Source organism: Gordionus sp. m RMFG-2023, chromosome 3 (genome assembly GCF_954871325.1).
Source record: "Gordionus sp. m RMFG-2023 chromosome 3, tfGorSpeb1-WG-v2, whole genome shotgun sequence".
NCBI lineage: Eukaryota > Metazoa > Nematomorpha > Gordioida > Chordodea > Parachordodidae > Gordionus > Gordionus sp. m RMFG-2023.
The window spans coordinates 2373215-2400453 of NC_088777.1; the positions used below are offsets into that span (position 1 = coordinate 2373215).

The 27239-nt window shown below is 32.2% G+C and overlaps 1 protein-coding gene across 1 annotated transcript; it reads left to right on the top strand.

The window, feature by feature from the left end:
• Positions 1-1503: 1503 nt before the first annotated feature.
• On the top strand, positions 1504-24450 carry LOC135926337 (uncharacterized). The gene is made up of 17 exons (XM_065462178.1): positions 1504-1916; positions 1964-2144; positions 10757-11004; positions 11514-11659; positions 13390-13570; positions 13650-13814; positions 14907-15040; positions 15357-15687; positions 16840-17002; positions 17462-17935; positions 18728-19129; positions 19792-19993; positions 21487-21730; positions 22068-22397; positions 22842-23072; positions 23578-23690; positions 24338-24450. Exons 1-17 carry the CDS (start codon positions 1542-1544, stop codon positions 24435-24437), a joined length of 4020 nt encoding a protein of 1339 aa, XP_065318250.1. The 5' UTR covers positions 1504-1541; the 3' UTR covers positions 24438-24450.
• Positions 24451-27239: the final 2789 nt, after the last annotated feature.

Below are 27239 nucleotides of genomic sequence, written 5' to 3' on the forward strand. Positions count from 1 at the left end.
AAAGAGATATAATAATAATAAAATATATTTTTACTTACTCGCACGTTTTACATGATACTCTTCAATAATAAAAGAAATTTGCCTGAATAACAAATTAATATGTTAAAAAGAATCTAATCTAATAATGTAAGTTATAATAATAGTTAAAAAAAATATTAGTAAATCACAATTATATAAAGTTATTAATTCTTGCTATTTTTTTATTGATTGAGATTCAAGTTCCCTTTTAGCGTTAATATTATAATAGGCAGAAAAATGGCCAAAATCTATCCTATGCATAGTGTTCAATTAGGGGGTTTCGGATATTGAAAAAATAAAGCTGAGATAATTGTATTTTACTATGTTTATGGCTATTCTTTAGTTTAGGTAGAATCCCTCGTTGGGATTATCGGTCCTAGCAGAGATGGGTTTTCCCAGCTCTTTAAAGAAGGCCAGGGCATGATAGCCGAACGATGTTAGAGTTGTAGCGATTAATAGTAGGATATATAATTGGCGGGAAGAGATGGCAAATATTTAGCTAGTTTATTCGCCTCGGCATCTAGTATGACATCTCAATTTATATTGGAAGGGGCAAGAGGATCGATGCATGAGAAATCTCAGGGTAGGGAATTCCCACCTCTTCCAAGGGATCATAGTCGAACCATCGGGCCGCTTACCATCGGAATTGTAATGGCCAGTAGGTTCAAGGGTTGATGGGATGCCGACAAATTTTAAAGCCCTGGCAATGGTATCATTGCATTTTTAATGCCTAATGAATCTACCTCTACAGCGCTTGCAGTGTAAAGAGTGAAGGCCTTTGGAGTTGACCAACGTTTGATAAAGGATACAGTGATAAGGCATTACCATATCGCAATTAAGTCTAAGACCTATGGCGTGACATAGTTCGTCATTGCTTAGGAGGTCAAGGTTTCGCGACGGGAAAGCCTCAAGAAATTCGTATCTACTACCTGCGGATATGAAGAAGAGTAGAGAATGGTCCTATAGTTGGCTCCTCGATTTAAGGAATGCAACGAAGTTGCCAACTAGAGGTTTATCTAAATCCTTCTGTAGTATCGACGATGGAGGATCGACTAAGAGAGGGACTTCCATAGATCAATTGTCTGTAGGAGTAAGGGGTCAGGATAAATTTATAAAACAATCAAACACCAAGTATCCTTTTTATTGTTCTTCTTTAATATACGGTCATATAGAGACTGTATCTATGGGTAATGAATATTTGTATGATATGAATAATTAATTAGTGAGCAGTATACTACCTGTAATCTGTAACTCTAAAGTTGTTAAAAGTATTAGTTAATCAAATTCCTGACTACTTAAATTTTGTGTTTAGATAAATTTTTATGAGAGAATGCAATTTTATTTAAGCTAACTATAGTAAATTTTTTTTTAAAATCTAGAAAATAAATAACATATGTTTAACACATTTTCTAAATTATGTTTTTAACAATTATATCATTGGTTTTTAATCAAACGCCTCTATTCACGGATAAGTGTTTTTTTTTTAAATTTCTAATTTACTCGAATTATATATAAACCTTAATATGAAAAATAATTTCTCAGGTTCTAAAAGTCAGCATCAAAATAAAATGAAACCAATTAATTACAAAAATTATAATAGTTATCAATCTATTGCTGCACCAAATTTTAATCCCAATCTTATTAATCAAAATAATAACAAAGTTATAGATATCAATAATGGCCTATCAAAATCCATTGACCAAATTAAATTACATAAAACACCATATAGTTTCTCAAAGCCTAAGACCAAATATTTTGCACTAGACACTAAAAATAGTATAATAGATAATATTTTGGATCAAAATAATAGATTAATTGTTGATATACTCAATACTTATTCAGCCTCTACATCTATCAAGGATGATTTAATATGTATAGGCAATATATTCTCTATAAATGTAAACCTTTATTTAATCAATAGTTTATTTCTTATTTATAAATTTAGGATAAGTATGGATTTATCAAAAAAATAGAATCTGGTCATTTTAATTTGAATGATTCTTTATCTAAAGGCAATAACCAAAGAAATTACAAGATATATCCTACCAAAAAACATTTAAATTCTGAAAGCTTTTACTTTCGTAGACTCGATATAAATGGTTATATCAAGGACTTGGTCATTAATGGTACATATGATTTTTTTTATTATTTAAGTATAACTCAAAAATAATCAAATCACTACAGCAGTGATGAAGCCAAAGTTTACTACTAGGAAAGGAATAATGCACAGAATTTGCCTTTTGCAGTAAATGCTCAAGAACCAAATTATAAAAACTAATGTTTTGATAGATTAAATAAATGACTGTTCCTACAATAAGTTCTATTCATTTTAAAGATGAAAATCCCAGTACTGTACTTTTGGTTGTTGAAATCATAGTTTACAAACGTTTTTGTATTTATTCTTCAAATTTTTAAAATTGGTTTTGTTTATCCTCCTATAATTATTTTTTTGTGTATTAATTTTTTTGAGCTAAAAATAAGTATAAATATATTATCAAACACAATTTACATTTCATTGTAGATTTCTTTTAAAATTATTAACATATTTCTATCTTTTATTCATTAAAAAAAAGTAAACATTTTTTTAAAATTTTACATCCTTAACTCTTATTTTTAAACATAATGTTACACAAATTTATACCTTCTGACCATTTAAAACATAATTTACACAACTTATATAAGTTCATTTAAAATATTTAGAATAACATATGATTTAAAAATTTGGTTCAGGGTAATTCCATGACAAATTGACCAATGATTTGGCCTACCATCTCAAAAATGAATGAAACTTTGCATGTTAGTTATTTATGTTGTAAATGTTAAGAAAATCAAAATTTTAGAGTGCTAGGCTCAACCAGATCCAAAGATATACGCCTTCAAAGTCGAAAATCGCGAAGTGCTTGATTTTGCGTGATTTCTTTAAATCGTGTTTTTTAAAAAAATACTTAAGATAGAGTTACAAATTATATATCATTCTATAGCCATTAAAATTTTACGTTGGAAAATATAAAAAAAATATTTAAAAATTTCATGTGTTTTCTTATTTCCGGTAAAAATGAAAAATTTGTTAGGAAGGGATTTTTTGGGGAGATAATATTCACTAAAAATGTTTATTACCTTTATATTAAACGATTTAATAAAAAATCTCGATAGCCATTTTTGTTTTTTTTAATTTTATTTGAATCTTTATTATTTTTATAAATAAAAAAATGTAATATAGATGGCGTTATATTAAAATATTTTTATAATATATAATTTTTAATAAAAATATGAATAGTAATGTGATTAAAATTAAAAAAATCAATCTAGAATAACAAAGAATGATGTCCTCAGGCGATATGTAAGCAGGCAGCCCATACAGATATTATTTTATTGAGGCTATATTGTAAAATAAACATATTTTAAAATCAAACTATTATAATTTGCACTTATTAATAGAATTTCATAAAGCCATAATTTGTAAATATATACTTTCATTTTTGTGGATCGATCTACTATCGTTATTATTTGAAATTAAAGATTTTATCAGTTTATTTTATTTTTTTATTCTTTTCTTTTTATTACATTTTTTAATCGATAAATAGAAAATTTAATTATCAATCAATGATTGAAAAAAACATAAGGTTTTAAATAATAATTCTTTTTAACTTAAAATTTTTTTTTAAAAATTCAGCATTAAAAATTGTAATAATGAAGTTGCTTTGTACCAATCCTTTTTTTAGAGAGGGCCATAAATCTATTTCAAAAAATCTACATAAGGTAAGTTTATTTAGATTCACTTCAACATGACGTTATTGCAGTACATTTATACCAGACTAAAATGATAAAGTTTTTGAGCAATAAATTCAACAAAAAGCCAAGCAAAATATATTACTGCTCCGATGGATCAGCTGCGCAATATAAAAATAAATATTTTTTAATAAATCTGTGTTATCATGGATCAGATTTTGATGTAGCAGCTGAATGGCATTTTTCAGCTACATCTCATGGAAAAGGTCCATGTGACAGCCTTGCGGAACATTGCAGCACGTTCAAGCCTTCAGCGCATCAGTTCTGGCCACATTTTAACGCCAATTGATTTATATCAATTTGCAAAACAAAACATGCCATCAGCAAATTTTACGTATATAACAAAAGAACAATACAATTTGCAAGAGATTAAACTTCGAGAAAGATTCAGTTTAGCACGTCCCATTCCAGGAACTCGGAAAATACATGCTGTATTTCCTTTGAGTTTAAGTAAGCTTAAATCAAAAATATATTCATGCGCAGAAGACTTTCAAATTAACAGTATCTCAAATGCTGATAATTTGCCATTTGCCGATAATTTGTTTTTTGCCGATAAAGGATTCGTAACATGTGTTTATGGCGATTTTTGGGGGTTAGCCACAGTACTAAAAAAGAATGAAATTACTGAGGAGATATATATATCCTTTTTACATCCCCATGGACCATCACTATCCTTCTTTTACCCCACAATTGAGGAAAAGATATGGTTACCCATTAATCAAATAATAACGATAGTAGATCCTATTACAGTGACAGGACGTACCTACAAATTATCATCTCAAGAAATTCTATTAAGAAGAACAAAATGGGATAAGATTAAAACAAGAGGTATTTTTTTTTTATAATTGTTTGTGTATAAAATTATAAAATATGTTTATTTTACAATATAGCGTCCAAATAAAATAATATCTGTATAAGCTGCATGCTTACATATCGCCCCAGGACATAATTCTAGGTTAAACTCAATTAATTTTTTAATTTTAATCACAATACTTATTAAAAATTATATATTATAAAAATATTTTAATATAACGCCATCTATATTACATTTTTTTATTTATAAAAATAATAAAAATTTAAATAAAATTAAAAAAAACAAAAATGGCTATCGAGATTTTTTATTAAATCGTTTAATATAAAGGTAATAAACATCTTTAGTGAATATTATCCCCCAAAAAAAATCGCTTCCTAACAATGTTAATTTTTTATTTTTACCGGAAATAAGCAAACACTTGAAATTTTTAAATTTTTTTTTTATATTTTCCAACGTAAAATTTTAAGGGCTATAGAATGATATATAATTTGTAACTCTATCTTAAGTATTTTTTTAAAAAACACGATTTAAAGAAATCACGCAAAATCTCGCACTTCGCGATTATCGACTTTAAAGGCGTATATCTTTGGATCTGGTTGAGCTAGCACTCTAAAATTTTGATTTTATTAACATTTACAGCATATTAATAACTAACATGCAAAGTTTCATTCATTTTTGAGATGGTCGGCCGAAAATCTCGTTTTTTTGGTCGATTTAACGTGGAATCACCCTTCATGAAAAATTAGTTACTATTTAGTTACGCCAATTGGACACCTATGCTAAATAACATTAATTCAAAATTCTTATAATTTTTTTAAAAAAAATTCGATTTGTTTCCTGGGTTTATATTCATTTTATTAGTGTTGCTAAACGGCACGTTTCGAGCCAATTTTTAAATAACCAGAAAAAAATATAGCCTTAGGCCGCATTTATAGTGGAACCGATCCGACACGATTTAACAGCTGATCGATTTTTAAAATCGGTTTATGAGATCAATTTTTTTTTAAAAATAACATTAATTTTATCTTTAATTCTATACATGACTAAGAAATATTGGTTTTAATAAAGAAAAATTGATTCTCATAAACCGATTTTAAAAATCGATCAGCTGTTAAATCGTGTCTGATCGGATCCACTATGAATGCGGCCTTAGTCTCGATATTTCGGTAACATATGTCTAGACCCTTGTTCATGAGCAAAATCTTCAGGCTTGCATGATATTTTTCCAGGATGAAATATTGAGTTAGCCATTTTTTAAAAATCGGCTCATTAAGAAAAATGTGTGAGGGAAGCAATGATTCCCCTGCTTCTTTGGCCGCTTCATCACTGCTATATGATAACTTGGAGAAAAATGACAAATATGACCGAATATTAACAACTAGTGATAATCTTTTATTTTAAGGTATTTAGTGTCTACTTCAAGGGGACAGGGGGTGACACAAGGTCGTCATTGAAATCAGAGGGTGAGGGTTAGGTACATGCTATTATCATCGAAGTAAAATTGGAAGGGGGGTAGGGGGGATAGTTTTGAATCTCATTTCCGTTTTTTTGGCTAATTTTGGTTTGAATTTCCTTTTTAGCTGCTAATTTTTATTTGGCAAGAGATTGGATAGAGGGTAAGGGCTTAAAATTTTGAGGTTGGGGGAAATGTCGTCATTGGCTTATAGTGCGCACAAATTGAACATTTCAACGCTGCGTTTCAAAACGTAAATAATGCATTTCAAATCCATTCGTTTAAATTGAGCATGTTTGCGTTTTGTATTTTAAATTATTTATATGCTTTTGGAAACGCTGCGTTGAAACGTTCAATTTGTGCGCACTATTAGGGGATGAAGTAGTTGTATGTTATTATACAGTGATAATGAATCGAGACAAGTCACGGAGAATATTAAATAATATAATATGAATTTAATTAATTTTTTTAAAACATATTCTAACACAAATAAGTTACCAAATTAACCAGTGTTTGTTGGACTGGGTTCGCCTTATTTTTTTTTTAGAATTTTTTTGGATTACGCAAATCTTAGGAAGATTTTCTAACTCTTAGATTTGACTTTGTAGTTCCAATAATAACAAACAGTGAAATATAAAATCGAGTGCTCAAAAGATTCCTCTTCCCGAAAAATTTTGACATTTAAAATAGGGTCATTTATCTCTGTTCAGATATTAAGTTCTATAGAAATTTTTTTTCGTAATCTTAGAATTCTTAAGTTTGTAACTATATAAAAAAAATGAGAAGTCAATCTCGATCTGGAAAAATTTTTTAAATCCAAGCTTCTTATATTCCATGGAATTGGTCTGTTCCGGAAAAAAAAATTGAAGAATTATATCGGAACTGAGGAAAAAATAGAATATTCAAGAGAGCGGGAAAAAAGTGTCAGATACCCAGAATTTATTTGTCCAATATTTTAAGAAAAACAAAACAGTAGGACACAGATTAGGTTTATTTAGCGATAACACCCAATAAGGGGTTTATTAGCGCTAACCGATTTCCGTCAAAATCTGATAGAAAAGTCCTATTCTCGTCTAAATGGCATATAATAATAATACCTAGACTGACGATGCGTTTCATTAAAAGGCGTACATCAATGAAAACAGCCGGGGACGCCATTTTGTTTACCCATATCATTATTAAATATTTTAAACGAGAGTTCTATTTATTCCGGTGTCTGACGCAAACTTTAATTAAAGAATTACCTGATCATCGAGATAATAAGGAAGCAAGTTATCAATTTAATAGTAGTTTTTTAACATGATAATAATTACTATATGGGTTACCAAAATGGCGGGTGCAGCTGATTTGCATTCAACGACCCTATCAAATTCATTATTATGAATGCATCGTCAGTCTAGGTATTATTATGAGACCTGCAGAGGTTCAATTTGTCCCGGTTTTTTTAACAGGCCCGGCATAACCCAGTTTTTTAAAAAAAAATTTCAGGCCCGGCCCGTATTTTTTTAAAATATATTATATTTAAAACCTATCTATTATAAAACATACCTAACATGTAATATGCTTATCACTATTTTTTCCTATTTCATTTTGCCCAGGCATAAATATAAAGGCGGGAAATCTATATTAGAAAAAAAATAAATGATTTAATAGTTTTAAACTCCGATCACAAATCAAAAATTATAATTTTCCATTTAGATATCAATAAAAAAAAAGTAATTAAGTATATTTAAAATTCCTTTTTAGGTGAATAACAAATATCTTTTATATAGATTAGCTAGGTTATTATTGAAATAAATAAAATATCCAGAAATCCGCGAATCAGTGATATGCATCTATCCTAATTTTTCAAATCCGGCCCGAACTCGACATTACGGCCCGAATAACTCAACCTGAAATAGATATTATTTGTCAGCCCGACCCGAATTTATTTTTAAAAAAATATAGAAATTAATTTTTTTCCCCTTCTTTTTCGATATAGTTGTAAGGGGTGCGTTGCGTCCTAAATCAAAAAATTTATTATATTATTGAAATTTGCGAAATTTCGAGAAAATTTTTGTACTTTTGGAATATACCCTTATTTTTACGTTACGCGGACTTGTTTCTTGCTAAAAATTAAAAAATTTAGCTACCCCGGCTTGAACCGAATTATTTAAACCCGGCCATAACACTTACGGATAGCGGAGCTCGGATTTAAAATAAAATCATTTTCGAAACCGGTTTGGTATTTTTTTTTGAGAAATTTTCGGTCCAGCCCGGATTTTTTTTTAATGGATCATTATACGGCCCGACCCGGTTTTTCTAAATTTTTGTTTTTATCACTAAGTGTGGTGATGCGAAATGGCTTCATTCATTGCCAATATTTTTTAAAAACGGCTAAACTCACTTATTTTTACCCAGAAAAATATTTCGCAAGGCCCGAAGATTTTGCCCTTAGGAGGAGACACAAAAGTTTGGGCATCTATCAGCAGAATCTCGAGGCTTAGGCAATATTTTTTATTTTCTTGGCTCGGGTCGGCTTACAGTTACCCCATTATATACATGTACAGAGACCTGCAGGCCCCCCCAGGCCGGGTCTGAAAATTTTTCTTAAAAAAATAAACCGGACCGGGCCGGGTCTGAAAATTTTTCTAAAAAAAAATAAACCGGACCGGGCCGAGTCTGAAAATTTTTCTTAAAAAAAATAAACCGGACCGGACCGGGTTTGAAAATATGAAAAAAAAAATAATAATCCGGCCGGCTCATGCAAATGTTACCTCTGCAGGTTTCTGATATATAATATAATATTATATACTATCCTATCATACAAAATTTACAAAAAAAAATAAAATAAAAACTAGTAATGTGTATGTGGTGGGGGGGGGGTAGATTGAATTTGATAAATCGATTTTTATTTTTTTGGTCGATTTAAAAATATTAAATTAATATTTTTTCATTTAATTGAAATTAAAATGTCTTTTTTTTTAATCTGCTAAAATATAAAATTGAATTTTTTTTTAACTTCCTGTTTAATTTAATTTAATTTTATAAAAAAAAAGGAATCAAGTGGAACCGCACGATATGTGTTATTATGAAATATTGGTTTATTGTAAAATGAAAGGGGATTGGTTAATTATCAAGTGTTTTTTTAAAAAAAAAATACTTGAGATCTAAAAGGTAACCTGGAGAAAATGCCGGGGGGGGGTGGATGGGGGGGGGGGTATTTTATATTAGTATATTATAGTGCGCACAAGTTGAGCATTTCTAACGCTGGGTTGCAAGCACAAATAATGCATTTTAAATGGCCTCGTGCAAATTGGTAAAATTACTGTTTGACGTTAGCAACCATTTTAAAAAACACAAATAGGTTTTGCTTTTTCATTACTTTTCTCATTCTTCGCTTTGTAAATATTATATAAAAATGTAATTATAAATAACTTACTTATTATCCTAAAAAGGAATATTTAGAAATTAAAGAAAATAAGAAGGCAGACGATAATATAATTTTCAAAAGACATATCCTTTTTTTTAGTACTAATTTAAAATTTCGAATCGACGATATTAATAAAAAGGCAACCTCAAGTTAAACGAGGTATGCGTTACGTTTTTTTTTTCATTAAAAAATAATACGGCAGAAAGTAAACGCTCAATTTGTGTTGCACTATAAGGTGGTATGCGGAACTCTTACAATATGGTTACGGATATGAACGCATTAAATATTTTAATTTAATTAATTGTAAATGCAAATAATGCATTTATTTATAAACAAATGGGGGTGGGGGGGACTGGGTTTAAGATTTTTTAAAAGTATTATTTTCCTTCGAAATCTTTAAATCAGGATAACATATACATTAGAGATCTGCGAATCTCGGTTCAATCGGATTTCTAGCCGAGCCGGATGTATTTTTTAAAAAATAATTTCGGTTCTGGCCGGATCGGGCTCAGATTTTTGAATATGATAAGATTTACATTTAATCAAATGTATTGATATATATTTTTAAATTCCTGCAATAAACAAAGGCGCCAATAAATTCGGGTCAGGTCGGGCATACAAATAATCTTTATTGCGCGGTTCGGGTTTATTCGGGACAAATAAAAACAAAATTTCGTTCGGTTGAAAAGTTGTGCCCGATGTAGATCGCTTATATTCTTTAGGGGTCGGCGCAACCTTTCCAGAAATATCCCTGGTCGGGTATAAAAAAAGATTATCGGGCTGGGCCGGGTAAATTATGCCGCAGACCGGGGCTAAGTTTTGGAATTATTCCCTCATAAAAAATTATTACGGGCTAGACCGGACACTACTTATACAAAATATATTTTGCGGGTCGGTTAAAAATAATTATCCCACCCCCCGAGCCGAAAAACGCGTTACGCCGACCTACTAATATATTATACCCCCCCCCCCCCCCTTCCACCAATCCTCTTTACCAATAACTTTCTTTGTATGTAATTCGAAATTGCGAAGTATATATTTTTTTGCCCTATTTTATAAAAGTAGCCAAACAGCCTTATCAGCCGATTCGTTGTTACCCCGAATCAGCTGATTTATAGCCATCTCCTAACTAAAACAATACGCAATTCATTTGCACCCACACTCCCATCACCAATTTCGGCCATTCTTACCCGAGGGTCATTCTTTGTTTGTATAATATATTCGTATTATTTATATTAATTTTAAATGTGATTTTTTTATCTTCTATCAGATGTTGTCATATTTAGGGTCAAAATGAGGGAATCAGCCTCAAAGGTTGACAACCCTTATGAGGTCTATGTCGACAAAAATAAGAGGGCCATCGATGTCATGTTACTGGGCGATATGTACAACTCGGGATTCGGCGTACCGCGCTTGGTCGGGAAAATTGTTGGCGGACCTGGTTGCCCGAAGAAAGACGAGATTTTGGGAACACGTGATGGGAGTAACATCGGGGAACATAAGATGGATGATGATCAGGTTAAATGTTTTTCGATGACACAAGGGGATCACTTGGATGTTGACGTTTTCATTTTCCTAGAAATAATCAATTACAGTAACGTGTTCCCCTTTATTTTAGCAACATTGGGGCCGCGCTCCGATATTCGCCCATCATCGATCCGATAACCAACACAGGGTTGTCCGATCAATTTTGGACAAATATCGTATAGTGGATCGGCACAGCTTTAGATCAACGACTTTGATAAATGCGTCGTACTTTATGTACGAGGATTCGGAATACGCGGGGATTCGGAATCTCTCAATTTTAAATCCAATTTAACCGGAAATGTATTTCTAGCAATGTGTAGAGTATTTTACCCTATAAAATTCAGCCATAGACATTTTGGTATTAGGAGTGGTTCTGAAGTTAATTGCAAAATTGTTTGAAATTTACAGTTTGGGGTACTCTACACATGCTAAGAACACATTCCCGGGAGATATATATTATAATCAAACGATAAATTTAATTTATTTCTCCCATATTTAAGTGGCTCTTGGAGTACGAATGGTTGGGAGAAAGGAGAACTACGTTCTTTAGCATGCAGGATATCTATCCAACCTTTCGACACAATTTTCGTGCCGCCCAACAGGAAGACCCCGTATACGTGTCCTTCGATATCGTGGCGTATCCCTGGTTTATAATACCATATTTAAATTAGACGTTTTGCGTAACCATCCATTTTAACAGAAATTATCTTAGTTGACAAAAGTCACTACACAAAGACTTACTTATGCTCAACATAATACTTGAGTCCAATTGTTATAATATTAATCCCAAAATCATACGCCTTAACTTCTTTTTTTCTCCTGCCGGCCTAACTTTAAACATCATATTTCTAGGGAACCTCGATGCTCTAAAACTGAATAACTTACTTTTAATCCGTAGACAGAGGCAGCTGATACGAAAAATTTTTCGTCTCTGACAGTATGATATGAAAAAAACAGTTTTTTTTTGATATATAACTAATTCTTTTTCTCCTACGGTTCTTCCTTAGTCTGCAATATAACTTAAAATAGGGTGTTAATATTTCGTATTAAATATTTGGGAGGGAGTTTATTCTTCGAAAAACAAAACAGAGTAGATTTTTTAAAGTATAAATCGAGAATTTAAATTTAACTCCGCTAGAAAAAAATTTTGTTTCTAATTCATTTTATTTTATATATCCCAAGTTTATAGAGGCAAATTATAAATTTAATAATTTCCTCCACCATTATGAATGGTGGTTGGTTGTGGAAATAATAAGACAATAACCATTGTATCGTGTAATTCTTTTTGAACATTTCCCACGATTAACCTACCATTGTTATTTTTTTAATTTTTTTCGCTCGAAATTAATCATACATCGTCTATGGACGTTTTTTTTTTAAAGTTTCCTCGTTGAGTAATTTATTACGCTTTATTTTATTTTATTTTTTTTGAAACCGAACCGAATCCGCGTTGCCTTCCCTTTTCTCTCGCACGCGAGTTTCGGCTCGAGGATTAATGTAGTGTCCTTATCGTCCCTCGCGGTGCTCTTATAAAAATAAAAAAAAATGATATGATTAAACATAAATCTTGCTAATTCGTCCGCGAAAAATCGAGGCGTTTAAATGACACTAGCGGAACGTGACTCTTTAGATATGTATAATTATGGCGGTAAAATATCAAATTTTTAGCTACCTCTGTCTCTCAAAATTTTTTATTATACAATAAATTTTGGTTCTTGTAGATTGATTAGTTTTAAGAGTATATTTTATTCAATACCATATGACAAAAATGATTATTTTTTTTGGTCCGATGTTCTTAATACGATTTAGGGTAGTATTGGTTAAAATGTTACTCGACCTATGAAAAGAAGTATTGGATCGGTTTGTATCAGGATACTATTTAAAAAAAAATAACTCTAAATATCGGCGCAGACCCAATGAAGATATCGATACATTTCACCTGTTATTTAGATTTTATATACAGTTAATATGGTAAAATTATCATTTAGAAACTTATAAAGATATTATAAGTCAAAAGATATAATATTTACACGGAATGCTGAATTTTTTTTTCCAGGAATAAACACATATTCTCTGATATCCTTATCCAAATAATATATGCCTTCTCTTAGGGGAAAAAATGTATATGGGTAACCCTTCCTTCGTTCGAAAATAGGAAATATAGGTGTGTCAGGGGAAAATGAATACATGCCAAAAAAATTATAGGAACAGGACTGGCACACTTTGCCCCCCTCCCCGCGACGCTACTGGTTCCCTTTAAAGAAAAAAAACCGGGGGTTATAACCGACTTCGGTTTACTTTATCAGATTCTAACGTTCGACCGTAAAATGTTATATAATGATATTTGCGTTTAACCCCTTTAATTTATTACTTCAGTTTGGAATCTATCAGGCACGCCTACAACATCAAGATATTTGGCTCGGATAACGGATCTTCTGACCAAGATAACTGGAACGTTTTTTACACCGGAACGATCATAGGAAGCGAGCCGAAGCGCGATATTGTAAAGATTCGGGTGACGAGTATAGGCGGTAACACCGTCAGCGCCGGAACTGAGGTTGATATTTATGTCTTCATTCTTTCGTTAACGTCAATCATCTAAATATTATATATTTTTTTTTTTTAAAAAAATCAAGCTGTCTTTCCCTTTCGAAGACATGGCATGTGTCATCCCGTCTTACCTTGACGATCATGCCAATATGTTCGGCGATCATAACCCAAATCGCCCCCGTAATCTTGAACTGCGTTGCGCGATGAAGCCCGGACAAGATATCGCGTTTACCGTCGAAAGACATACTCAAGTTTTCCGTTTCTTTTCCTTATTAATTATTAAATTTTGGCTCACATTCTTGAACCCTCTGGCTGGAGCTTTCGCGGGTTCTAATTTCAGCCTCGGAGATTTTTAAAAAATCGTAAATCTAAATAGAACATTGATGTTAGACTATATTTCTGTAAATAGTTAACGCATTAGTGGTTTTAAAAGATATGACCTGAGGGAAATTTTGTATCAAGGTATTACAATCGGATGCCCTTCCTGACATCAACCCCTTTTTAATGGTTTTCACACCCCGTCGAGGAGACAGTGATCCTATTCTAGACCCAGATCACAGAGAACCCTTTAAACCTCGATTAGCCGCCAAAAGACGTTGCCCTTCCCCCGCCATGATGAGGCCGAATGTAGGATTATGGGAAATAGGATTTTGGGAGAGAAAAGATATGAATTATATATATTTAAATATATAATTTTATTAAAGTTTATGATTATTTGCCTCTTTTTTAAAATTAAATTTTTATAATAATTAATAAATAATAATTAATAATAATAATGATATGAGATAATAAATGTAATATTTATGGCGATTTCGGTTTCATTACGTAATATCACCTAGTAATAAAAGATTAACTTATAAGTTTTTTTTCCAAAAAATATTGAGGTGCACGTGAAAAATTTATGGCGGATACGCAAGTTTCTAAAAGTAGGGGTAAGTTCTTCCCATCCCTCAACTGCTCTCAAAGGTTTAAATAAAAATTGTTGATTGAAAAGGGTGCGAAATTTCGTGTAAGAACGTAACTTGACAAGTTGCCTACCTAACGAGAAGCCTAGTGTTGTTAAACGACTAACTCAATATTTTAGCCAGAAAAATATTGCCTAAGGCCTCGAGATTTCGATAATATATGGCTAGAATCTTTGTTCCTTCTACAAGCAAAATCTTGCTCGCGCAACATTTTTTCTGAGTCAAATATTGACTGAGTTAGCCGTTTTTAAAAATAGACTCAAAACGAGCCGTTTAACAACAAAGATTTTTATAACTTTTTTACTTATACTTTTTTGAAACAACTAACGGTCGATGTGGTTTATAAATAACGTTTGGAAAAAAAAATTTTTTTTAAAGGACGACAGAATGCTGTTGAAGAATCTCCTGTTCATAAACTGCAAGGAGTCCCTTCAAGCTAGGTACGCTGGGACTTTAGTTAAGCCCGCCGACATGTACGGCGATCACAATCTGACGGGACTGATAGACCTAAAGTAGAATTGATTATTTTTTGGTGTCAGAAACCATTTAGGAAGATTTTTCTGGATATATTTAAAGGAAAGAAGGAAACAAAGATTTGTTTTTTTTTAAAAAAAAAAATTAGTTAATTGACTGGAAAAATTTATAAAAAAAAATTAATTGGCTTTCGATAAAGCGTTTTTCGGAGTAATAACACGTTCCCGTTTTGCTACTCACTTTAAAATATCGTTTGAGGAGAGATAATGTGACCATTTTATATGACTATTGTTTATTTATTTTGCGATTCAATATATGTTTTTTTTTAAAAAAAAAATTACCTGCGTCAAATAGCTCCACTAGCATTCCTTTCATTGTTCAATACGCGATTATCAATGTGGACGCAATCGACACTACGAATCCCTATGATCGTTCGCGAAATTTTCACGATTACAATATTCACGGATCTCAGAATCACGCTAGTGGGGACCATAACGAAATCTGCGATAAGGGGGCTGATGACAACAATATCGTCGAAGAGACCTTCCACGGGGATACCGTTACTTTTAGCCTAAAGTCTGAGTCGGGTGATGCCAACGAAAATGGTGATCTCCATCTCATGGCCCGCGATATGATTTTGTCACTCGATACTTTGGCCAAGAGCTCCAATGAAACCCGTTATAACGTGTGTTGTTATATATTATTCTCCAATCTATCTACCTTTTTTTTAAAAAAAAGAAGTCTTCTGGGTTAGGTAGAGAAATTATAAACGCCATTAAAAGTTATTGGAATGCTCATTATCCCCGATAAACCAAAGACCAATTTAAAGTTTGAGACAATAACAGTTTTGCTTCCTTAGGTTAGGGCTTGGCAGGGTGAGGGTTAGGAGTCGGTTTATACGGTATTTCTGCAATCTACCTATTTGGACTCTAGAGGAAAATATAATAAGATTTAAAGTTTAGAATAAGTTATGAAAATAGGCGAGGAACTACGAATGTATCTGTAATACATTTCTCCTACTCAGTTATAGGACCTTTCCTCATCTCCTTTTTTAGACCTGCTGAATCAAAAAAATTCGGCTCACTCGCACCCCCCCCCCCAGCTCCCAGTTCGTGGCCCGTTGTAACCCCTACCGAATTTATAAAAAGGCACAAACACACCCATATGGGTGAAATCAAAATATTTATTTTATTCTCTATCCTAATCTTATGCAATAAATTTTTAGAATATTCATCAAAACTTCGATTAATTTATTGATGTTTTTTTTTATTGAATTTTTTCCTAAAATTTCTTCTTTTTTTAAAAAAATATTCATTTTATAATTTTGATATTCTATCATGCATCCGGTCCTAGCGGTTTTTAAGCAAAACCGGATGAGACCGGTCTTCCGTTTTTTCCAGTGCAAACCACGGTTCTGACCGGTTTTTTAAATTATTATTTAGATTCAAATTTTTGTGTATATTTACTTTTGTATATGACACTCTTTGCGATATACCTATGAAAACGAAAGTCAAATAATTTAAACAATAACATATATAATATCTAGAATAAAAATAAAAGTAGTGCAACATTAATATTAATACGTCCCACGGGGTGGGCCTTTATTTCATGATCCCATCACCCCCCCCCCCCCAACCTCATCGATCGAACATAGTTACTTATTGATTGTACGCTCTACGCATTCCAGCTAAGTGCACTCGCGATTTACTCTGATTTTTTTTATCGTCTAAGCTAACAGGTTCAGCGAACTGAGTGCTCAAGTTACTTATAATAAATATTTTTTGTTTGTTTTTTTTTTCCATCGACAAAAAACAATAAACACATTGTAAATAACCAGGGTTACTTCGTCAAAACTTACGAGAGTCAATTGAAGTTGATGGTTATTATGCCCTTTCCGCGGTCTTCAGACGCTACCGCAGAAATTCCGTACCGCTACAAGTATATGCTATTGCCTTACAATCCCGACGCTTGCAACTTTCAACCGGAAGCGATTGACGCGAGTAATATCTATTAAATTGATTTTCATAAACAGGGCTAAAATATTTTTTTGGCGCCATTGCACAGTTTGAAATACTGAACTAAGGAACGTGCTTCTGGTTTATGGCTCTAAATATTTTTTGTTACAAAAGGTCAGTACCTGCTAACAGTTCTTAGAAATTTTTAAAAAGCGGTTTTAGTTTCCGGTTCTTAGATTTGAGCTCGTTCCGAGAATTCCGCCATCCGCTTAGCCATGGAAAAGGAAGCGAAACATTTGGAACGATAATTTGATGCGTATGGGAATTAATTGCACTTTTGTTGTTTTTCTTAGCAGTTCTTGAAAATAAGAGGAATTCGGGTCCCTAGAAATTTTATTCATAGATTCGATTTAATTTCTAAAGTTCCGGATTAGGATATTTCATATCTTTAAGAAAATATTGTGAGTAGTTTATAGTTTTCTTAAAAATTTGTTTTTTTTACAGATTTTGTTAAACTGTACCAAGTTACTGTGAGCGAAACCCTATCTCATCGCTTGCCAGATTATCCCGATTACAACGGTTCCATACTATGTCCTTTGGCGGTCAGAATTTGTGAGTCGTCTGATACCGATAATGGCGCGGAACCGCGGGCCAATTCTTTAGCCGATATCAAGGACGCGGTGATTGGAAGAGGCGGAATTGACCGTGACGACGAGAGCTCGACCAACGCTAATTTTGAGGACAAAATTTACTTGGGATTCGTCGATTATAATTACTATCCCAAAAGCCCTCAGCAGGATAATAGCGGTGCCTCAAACGATTCCAAGGATCCAAAGAATAACGCTTCTTCACCCAGATGTCGGTACGATAAATTGTTCGAGTGTTACGAAAAATTAACCTCCAATAACTATCACATGGTTAAGGGAATCAGGTACTTGGAGATGACCCAATTTTTATCCGACGCCTTTGAATATGATGGTATATTCTAAGCTAATAAAACAATATTTTTAATAATATGCCTAATTAAATTGGAAGGAAAGTAAGATTTAACAATGTACTTTTTTTAGTTTAACACTAGAGATGTGAATGTCTATTTTTTTTTATTTTTAAATATCGGATCTAATAATGGCGATCTAATTGAGAGTTTTCGGGGAAAAAACGGTAAAAAAAAACAAGTATATTCCCCTTTAATTGTTTCTTTAATTTTTAGCCTTTTTTTTTGTGCATAGCGAAACGCAAACGCTCAATTAAGTCGCACTATAATAGACAATCATCGATAAATTTCGACCGACCGATTTTATTCGGGTTCGATAATTTTTTTAAAAATATTCGATCCGTTCCGAAATTAATTTTTTTTCGAATTTTAAAACCGGTTCTAAAAACATCTTAAAATCAATATCCTGCCGATATCGATCAATCCGTTTTCGGTTAAATTGAAGATCGGTTAATACTGGTCAGAGTAAATTATTCTGATAAGTTTATATACGAGAAAGTGTAAACCCTATTCCTTTAGCCCTTTTTTTATATCTGAACCGTAACGGATGTACCGATATCCGTTACGGTATCGATCTTTGCTTCTAGTTATAAAACGATAATCGAAAAATTGATTAGACGCTAAATCCTACTCAGCCAGATGATCCCGCAAATTTTTGTGAGGTGCTCAGATTTAGGTAAGACTTATATTAGAAGAGTTCATAATGCCTGCCACAATATTTAAAATTAATATTTTTTTTTTACCCCTTCGAATTCTGCCGCCATTATTTCTCCAAGACGACTGTTCCTTCAAATCCAAAATATCGGCCGCCTTTTCGGAGCCCTCGTTTCGCGAAATATTAACACTCGCCCTTCGAGAATACGAACATTTTTTTACTGGCAATAATTTCAACAAATCGTCCAACCATTTTAACACGCACGCGCTGTCCGACATGTTCAACCAATCCTCGTTGCTATTAACCCTTTGGGACTTTGTATACGACAACGCTCTCGATTATTCCTGCCATTCGCACGAGCGCCGGGACGCCCGAGATGATAATCTTTCCGAGATCGCCGGAAATGGCGTATCTAAATGTCGCGACGAAATTTTAGGATTTCTGCCCTTCGACACCTACAACATAAACGTGAAGGCTTGCGGAACTTTGGTCGTATTCAAAATGAGGGAACGCCCCAGAGTTGGTACGGCAGCTATATTATAGAAAGAAAGAAAGAAAGAAAGAAAGAAAGATATTTATATATTTACGTATCGCGCCGATTTCCCCGAATCCTTTTTTTTTTAAATTGAAAGTTTTGCGCCTTTAAACCTATGACATTTAATGATACCCAGACTAGCGATGCGTTCATAATAATGCACTCGAGAGCGTCGTTGAATGCAAATCAGCTGGTCTCGCCATTTTGATAACCCTGTACAGTAATTATTCTCGTGTTTAAAAAACTACTATTTAAATTGATAACTTGCTTTCAGACAATTCCTTAACAAAATTTGCGTCAGACATAGGAATAAATTGGCCTCTCGTTTATAATGTTTAATAATGATATGGGTAATCAAAATGGGGTCCCCAGCTGTTTTCGTTGATGTTGATGGACACTTTTAACGAATACATCGTCAGTCTAGGTATTATTATATGTCATTGCTCTAAACCATATTTTATTTTTTTAATAAAGTGATGTTGTTCAAAAATGAACACCATAGCTAAAATTGACCGACCCCTTAAATGGGATATAAAATACGAATTCATAAATGTGTTTTAAGAACCCTGGTCGGACAAAACAACTAGATCTCTTTCTAAAGGCTGTTTATATTTTCTGGTTGTTTTTGTATTAAACATACTCTAACACAGATCACGTGCTTGACGTTAAGCTCCTGCCCTATGACCTCTTTCAAACTAATACCACGTACCGGGGTTATCTGGTCCACTCGAAACGAAAACCAAAATTTAGCGATAATTCGAACGGCTCCTTTAGTCACAAAAATCAAGTCAAGTGCGATTATTTAGTGTTACACGATCATTCCCACATTATGCCGATTCGAAGCTTTACCAGGTGATGAAAGTATTTATAAGAAACTACTCAAGTTTGGTTAATGTTAAGATATAACATGGTATGTACCAAATTTCGATACGATCGAGGTAATAACGCTCGTTTATTTGTAATGTTTATATATTTTTAAAAAAGGTCATTTTCGAAGAGTGTCTATGGCCTAAGTCGGATGAGTGCGTGTTTCTCTATCCGAAGGTTCTGGGTTCGAATCCCGTGAGGAGCATTTTTTTCTGAAATCAACTTGGCGGTTCAATACTTGGAATGGGAAGGGGGGGGGGTGATATATAGTAGATCGGACTCGACCACGTGATCCCATTAATAAATATTTTAAAATATCAATAGGTCTTATTACATTTTATTTTTTAAATTGGTCGTATAGGTTTACTGTTTTACATCTAACATTAATCATTTAAGTTAAACCTTAATATTAATGATTTATTTGTCTTAAAATGGATTCATAAAGTATAATACACTATATAAAACCCAGTTATTTACAACTGAGTGTAAAGAATTATCGATTTTATTTTAAGCATTGAATCTCTGACCTTCCTCAACACCTACTATTTATGATTTTTAGAAAATTTTCCCATTAAACCAAATATAGATTTATATTATTATTTTCCACAGAATTTTTTTTATTATAAATGATTTAGAGATTAACATTGAAATTGTTTCGAATTCATAAAGTAGGTATTCTAATAACATCTAAAAACATACATTTCCGGTAAAAATCAGATGTTCTTTTTTAAATATGGCGCTCAAAAAACGAGTTAAAGTTTAAAAAAAATATATAATCCATTGCCTCTAAGCTATATAATATATAACGATTAAATAACACTTTTTTTTGTGTTTTTATGGAAAATACAATCTACCAATTTTACGCAAATTTGTCAATATCACACTCATTTTATGAACCTGCTCTTTTTGATAAATTGAGTTTTATTAAGAAAATTAACTGATTAAAAATTTGCTTAAAATGATTTTTTATCTGTTTTTTTTTATTTCCGTTTTTCTCCCGCCTTTTTTTTTTTATATTCGAAAAAATAAAAAGATATTGATAACTTGCTTCCTTATTATCTATACGATCAGACAATTCTTTAATAAAGTTTGCGTCAGACTTAGAAAAATGGTCCTCTCGTTTAAAATTTTTAATAATGATATGGATAACCAAAATGGCGTCCCCAGCTGTTTTTTATTGATGTACACTTTTAATGAATGCATCTTCAGTCTAGGTATTATTATTATTTATATGTCATTGGTGATTGCGTAGGTTATTGCAGCTCTTCCTTTAAAAATACTAATCCTTCATTTAGTCGTCATTGTTTGGCATATGCCACGTAGCGTCCGTCCATTACAATTTTTTCGCGATTCTTTTTTCCTTCTTTCATTTAACGAGACGTATTCCATAACGATTGTTTATTTCGATGATAAACTAGATATTCATTTATATATATATTTTTTTTATATATACCTTTATTTATTATTTATTGACTTAGCCAAATAAGAAATAAAAGTTTCCCCCAAGGGCAGCACTTTTATTGCATGATAGATACGACGATGCCACCCCATTTCCTCTATTACACGTTCCCGTTTAACAATACGCCTATAGCTCACGGAGTTTTCATGCATAAAAGGTTCGACAAAGCGGACGATTGGGACGCTCCGCTCACGCCGCCAAATACGAATTTAAGGTATTACGGAATAGTAACGAGACTCAACGGCGATCAAAATGCGTTCAAGGTAAATTCCTTAAAAATAATATTAAATTTTATTTTTCGAAATCGAGCGTTATTGTCGTCCAATACGTGGTAGCCGCCTCCTAGCTCCATTTAGTTTATCGTTCTTAATTCGGAATTCAATTCAGTGAAAGATTTTGACGTAAGGGTGGTGATATCTATTTTAAAAAAAACATACGCCAAAGTTGTATTTATTCCTATTTATCAAATTTAACTATTCGAAACAGCTGTTTAGAATTTTTTTTTAAAAGGCCTACCAAGGACGATAATTTGAGAGATATAGAATTAGCTCTAACAAAATTAATATGCACTCATTCCCTAATTTTAATTTTGCACGCCAGGTATCCTACGGCGGTACGCTCAAAATTCTGATCGTCGTTCACGGGGATTTCAAAATTTGCTTCGATGGCAATCAAGAAATCGCGTTTTATTTCGCCGATTTTGTCCCCAACGATGACAGTAACAAGAATAATGGATACACCGTTGCCAAGCTGCACGATATCTTAGAGTTCGCCCTGCCGATTGATTCGGAATACCAATTCTTCGACGAAGACGTGTCCGCGGGCTCAGGAAAGACGAAGGAGGGGGTAGCAGTTAGGCTTCGGGCTATTGATTTAAAACTTTTGGAACCGTTGGAATACGTCTTGGAGGATTTCGATAAGGAAAATCGGGTAATGTATTACTTCCGGAAGTATTCTAATCGACAATTTTTTTTTGACAACCAGACCTGGTTCTCGGCTAGGCCTATTGTTTAACTTACCTTCCCCGTTTAATGGCGATTAGATTGGCCAGTTTTCCCTATGATTTAATCATTGGGAAATTTTGTGGCAAGGTTTTTTTTACCCCTTCCGGACATCAACCCCTTTAGGTGGCGAGGAGTCGGTGATCCTATTCTAGACCCAGGCCATAAGGGAACCTTATAGACCTCCATTAGCCGCCAAAAGACGTTGCCACTCCCCCGCCACATGAGACTTAAGGATGGATTTTGGGGGGTATTGCTTAACTTATATTATAATAATATTTATCTCTCACCCTTTTTTTTCTTCGTTGTTCACAGCTGACTAACATCCCATCTGTTTTTTAAAAAAAGATTAAATAATAATATGTATATCCAGATGATGCACCTAAGTAATGTGCTGGACAATAGACTCACTCCTCGACAATTAAGTATGGCGAATATAATAATTTCCCGCTTCGACTTGAAGGGGTATCAAGCTCTTAAAGCGGAGGATTTAGCGAAAGGGGATATCGTGCAATGCTGGTCGGTCGATATCCAAAATAAGACCGTTGTGCTAAATGCTGCCAAAAAACCTAGTTATTTTGATTCCCAGATTCCGTGGAACAAGGTAGACATTTTTTTTAAAAAATGTTTCAATAACAGCATAAATTCTATTCTTTCTTTCTTACTTTTTTTTACTATTGAAAATGTATTGATTAACATAATGCTATCATTCTTTTTTTTTGATAGAGACTGCGCACTTGCGTCAAACATTAAGATCTTCTAATGAATATATATATATTTTTATTGAAATGCTCTAAAAAAATCGTATCATTAACTACATTTAAAAGAGATGATTTTCCCGAAATAATTAATTCTTCTACCTTATTTTGTGGATATTGCTTAACCATCCCTAAGCCTATTTACATATGAGTAGTTTAATCTAAGCTTTTCCTGATTCCCCCTCCCCTCTCCCCCACCCCTTTCTTCATAAATATTTCGAGATCTCGTTCATCCACTAAAAGTTTTCTACATGTTTCTACACATGCGGTATTAGTGTTATAAAGGGAAGTATATCCTATTTTAGAAAAATAATGATTCATTTTCGTAATTTATTCTCCCCCCCCCCTTAGAATGACGACAAGCCATGGAAAAGGGGCGGATCAAAGGATTACGATACCCCGTCGCATTTTATCATCAACCATAAACCTGCTCACGAAAATGGCGATGTGAAAACTGTAGAGAAGTACGCCACTCTTTCTAGTATCTTCTTCGAAATTATTTTATGTTTCTTCAAAATCGGAATATTTCTACCTCGGTCTCTCTCTTTACTGTCCCGTTACCCAAGCGAATTGTGGATTCAGGAATTTGTACCATTTTAAATACATAATTGTATCGTGTATACGCGAGACCAGAGCCAATCAACGTTTTAGGTCTTAACCCAGCCTGGCTCGGAACATTTATGCCCCAAACCCTACTCGGTCCGAAATACTTTAAAATAAAAAAATTAGGTCCGGATGCGGGTACGGGCCGACTTTCAGGGTTCCATTTTACCCCACCATCAGAGTTGTTAAAAGATACTTTTTAAATGGATCACAGATACATCGTAAATAATATCTAGATACCGATATTTTAATCAAAAATCTATCTAGATACAGATACCACATTTTTATATCTAGATACAGGATCTAGATACTTGTATCTAGACCCTTTAACAACTCTGCCCACCACGTATAAATTTGTACTTAAAAACGAATCATTACATATTTTATTCGATCCGATTCGTGCGAATACTAAAGCTATTATTCGATTCGAAAATACGAATAATTGTAAAATATTCGTTCGTTAGCTTTGTACTATAATAATATATTAAATACTATATTTATACGATAGGACTGAATATGATGGGGACGCGTGTTTAATTAGATTACCTATTCAACCATCCACCGACGAAAATGATAAAGGGTTTAAACTGCACAGGAACGTCGAATGATAAAAGAAAAGAAGATTATTATTATTATTATTACATATTATGTTTATTTTATACAAAAGTACAATCTTTTTTTTTTTGCAATTTAGCCTAAATATACGTATATATATATATATTATATATTTTTTTTGATATTTTGAAAATACCTTTTTTTTCGTATTAAAATCTTTTAAAAAGAATAGTCATATTTTTATATACAAATATTAAATAAATGATAGTTAATTAATATAGTATATTTATATATCTACCTTTGTTGTATTATTTTTGTACACGTTTGTACTTTATATTATTATCAAATTTCATTTTTGTTGCAATATAATAAAACATTAATTAATAATCATTAATAAATTGAAACCTACATCTTAAGATTTAAAATTAAATAAATTTATATATATATATATATATATAACGATTTTTAGAAGCAGTTATATGTTTAAAGAATTTGTATTTCTTTTTTATATTTTTCATATTTTTCATATTATATTGATATGAACATTTTATAGATTATTATAATTTTATTATATTCAAATTTAAAAGTATAAATTGAAATTAGCCATTATTTCATTTTATATATTAATTATTATAATTTCCTTATTCGTAGAAAATGAAATCATGTTTTCTGAATAAAACAATAACCATTATTCACAAATATTTTATCGTTTATTTTTCTAAAAAATTATTTAAAGACCAAAAAAAAATGACGATGTCCATAGCGGACAATATTTTGGCGGGGGTCGGATTTTTATAATTAATCATTTTACCGGCCCGGTCTTAATTTTTTTTAAAATTTCGTTATTTTTGATTGATTTTTTGTTCTTTATTTTACAAATTGTTTAAAAAAAGGTAATTGGAAACATTCTTGATTTATTTGGAAATTCTTAAGTCCAGCCCGAATTTTTTTAAAAATCAATCATACTATTCTTCGGGTCAGGTTTTTTGCTGGCTGTGGTTCTCAAATATATATGGTGAGCGCACTTGTAAATAATCATCTCATAAAAAATACATTGTTTTTTTTTAAAATGCTTCTTAGCTTAAAGATAGGAAACTTTGTGTTTAATATAATATTTTTTTGAACCATCTTTTAAAGAGATAATTATCTGTAAAACGTTTTTACTTCCTCCTCGTTTTCGCTTCTTAATATATCATGGGCCTAGAATTGGTTTGGAGTGTTCCACTTGCGCGAATGTTTAAAATGAGAAAAATCAACATTAAAGTTTAAAATCAAATATAGGAAAAGCTTATTGATCAATTTCGACAGCTATAAATTTGGCAAAAAATTTGATATTTTTTTTAAATCTAGTTATATATTTTTATATAGTATTATCCACTTCAAACTCAAAAATTTTGTAAATGTCGAGTTGGAGCACTCTAATTCTAGACCGACGATACATAGCTAATCTCAACCATCTAAGCCAATTGCATTTAAGTTCTATGAGGTGAGCTCTAGATTTTTATTAAATACTGGTTTTTCCGAATAGAAGATTTAAGAGAGTCCCAGATATAAAAAAATAACCTTTTAAAATCAACGATGGTTTATGAAATGATAAAGATAGAATGGGAAATGGTTTAAGAATTAAGGAAGAGAAAAAAATTATTTTTCATCCATTAATGTGGAGTGATCTATTTCGAGAGAATCATTGCCTTGGCATATAGATGAAGCTTCCAATGTAAATTAACTTTCGAGGAAATGAAGAAGATTATTAAATTTTAGCATTGTTGATAGAATTTGCTGAAATTTTGAAATGCTTATACGGGATCTCATAGTTATTTCAAACTTCCTTAACAGTATGAAGACTTGCAAGACACTCATTGTACATCAATCACCCTTCCAATCTTTAACAACTAAGTTATTCAATTCAGACGCCATTTGATCCAACACCTTTTTTTCTTAGATTACTATGTGAACTAGAGATCTTCAAAGTTAGGTCCATTTTATTAAATATATCTAAATTTATCAATTTTATATTTAATTTTTTTATGTAAAATAAAAAAATTTTTGATTTAATTTATTGAAACTAAACGCTATAATATAACATATGTCTTTTATTTTATAAAAATTAATTTCTATATTTAAATATATTCGGGCCTGGCCAGGCCGGTAAATTTTTTTAAAATAAATTTCTGGCCGGGGGGGGGGGGGCAAAACTTTTTAGAAAAATATCGGGTTCGGGCCGGGCCAGAAAAACTTTTTTAAAAAAAATTTCGGACCGGGCCGGGCTTGAAAAGTTAGGCCCGATGCAGATCACTAATGTGAACTATATATTGTGTCAATAAAAAATTTTATGTACGCCCATGACACTTTCCATTGCATTGGACACCGCTAATTCAAAGCGGTGATCTAAACAATTTCAGGGTTATGACCGTTAAATATAGTGTGAAAAGGTCAGTTGCTACGCTAGATTTATTCCTAGTCATGAGACTCGCGTAACAAAAGAAATCAGTTTTTTTTTCTTCAAAAAATCAAGAAAACCTCGTGGATTTAAGAAAATCCGGTAAATTAATGAACAATTCCATCTACATCTTTTTGATCCCTGTTTAATCAGGTGTCTAGAAATTTAAAAAATAGGCGCATCGAAAGAGGACCCTAAGCGTTATTGAAAAAAACGCTTTGAAAACCCTAGAAGAACTGTTAATTTCGAGATATCCTTTTTTTTTTGTCGAGAGTAATCTCAATTTTTTGCAAATAACAAAACAATATGTTTTTAATTAATTCTCCACGTTAAAAGAGCTGTTTATGAAGTATAATACCGCAATCCCCTCATCTGCCCCTGAAGAGCGTGTTTTTAGGCTAAAGCCGTATTAACT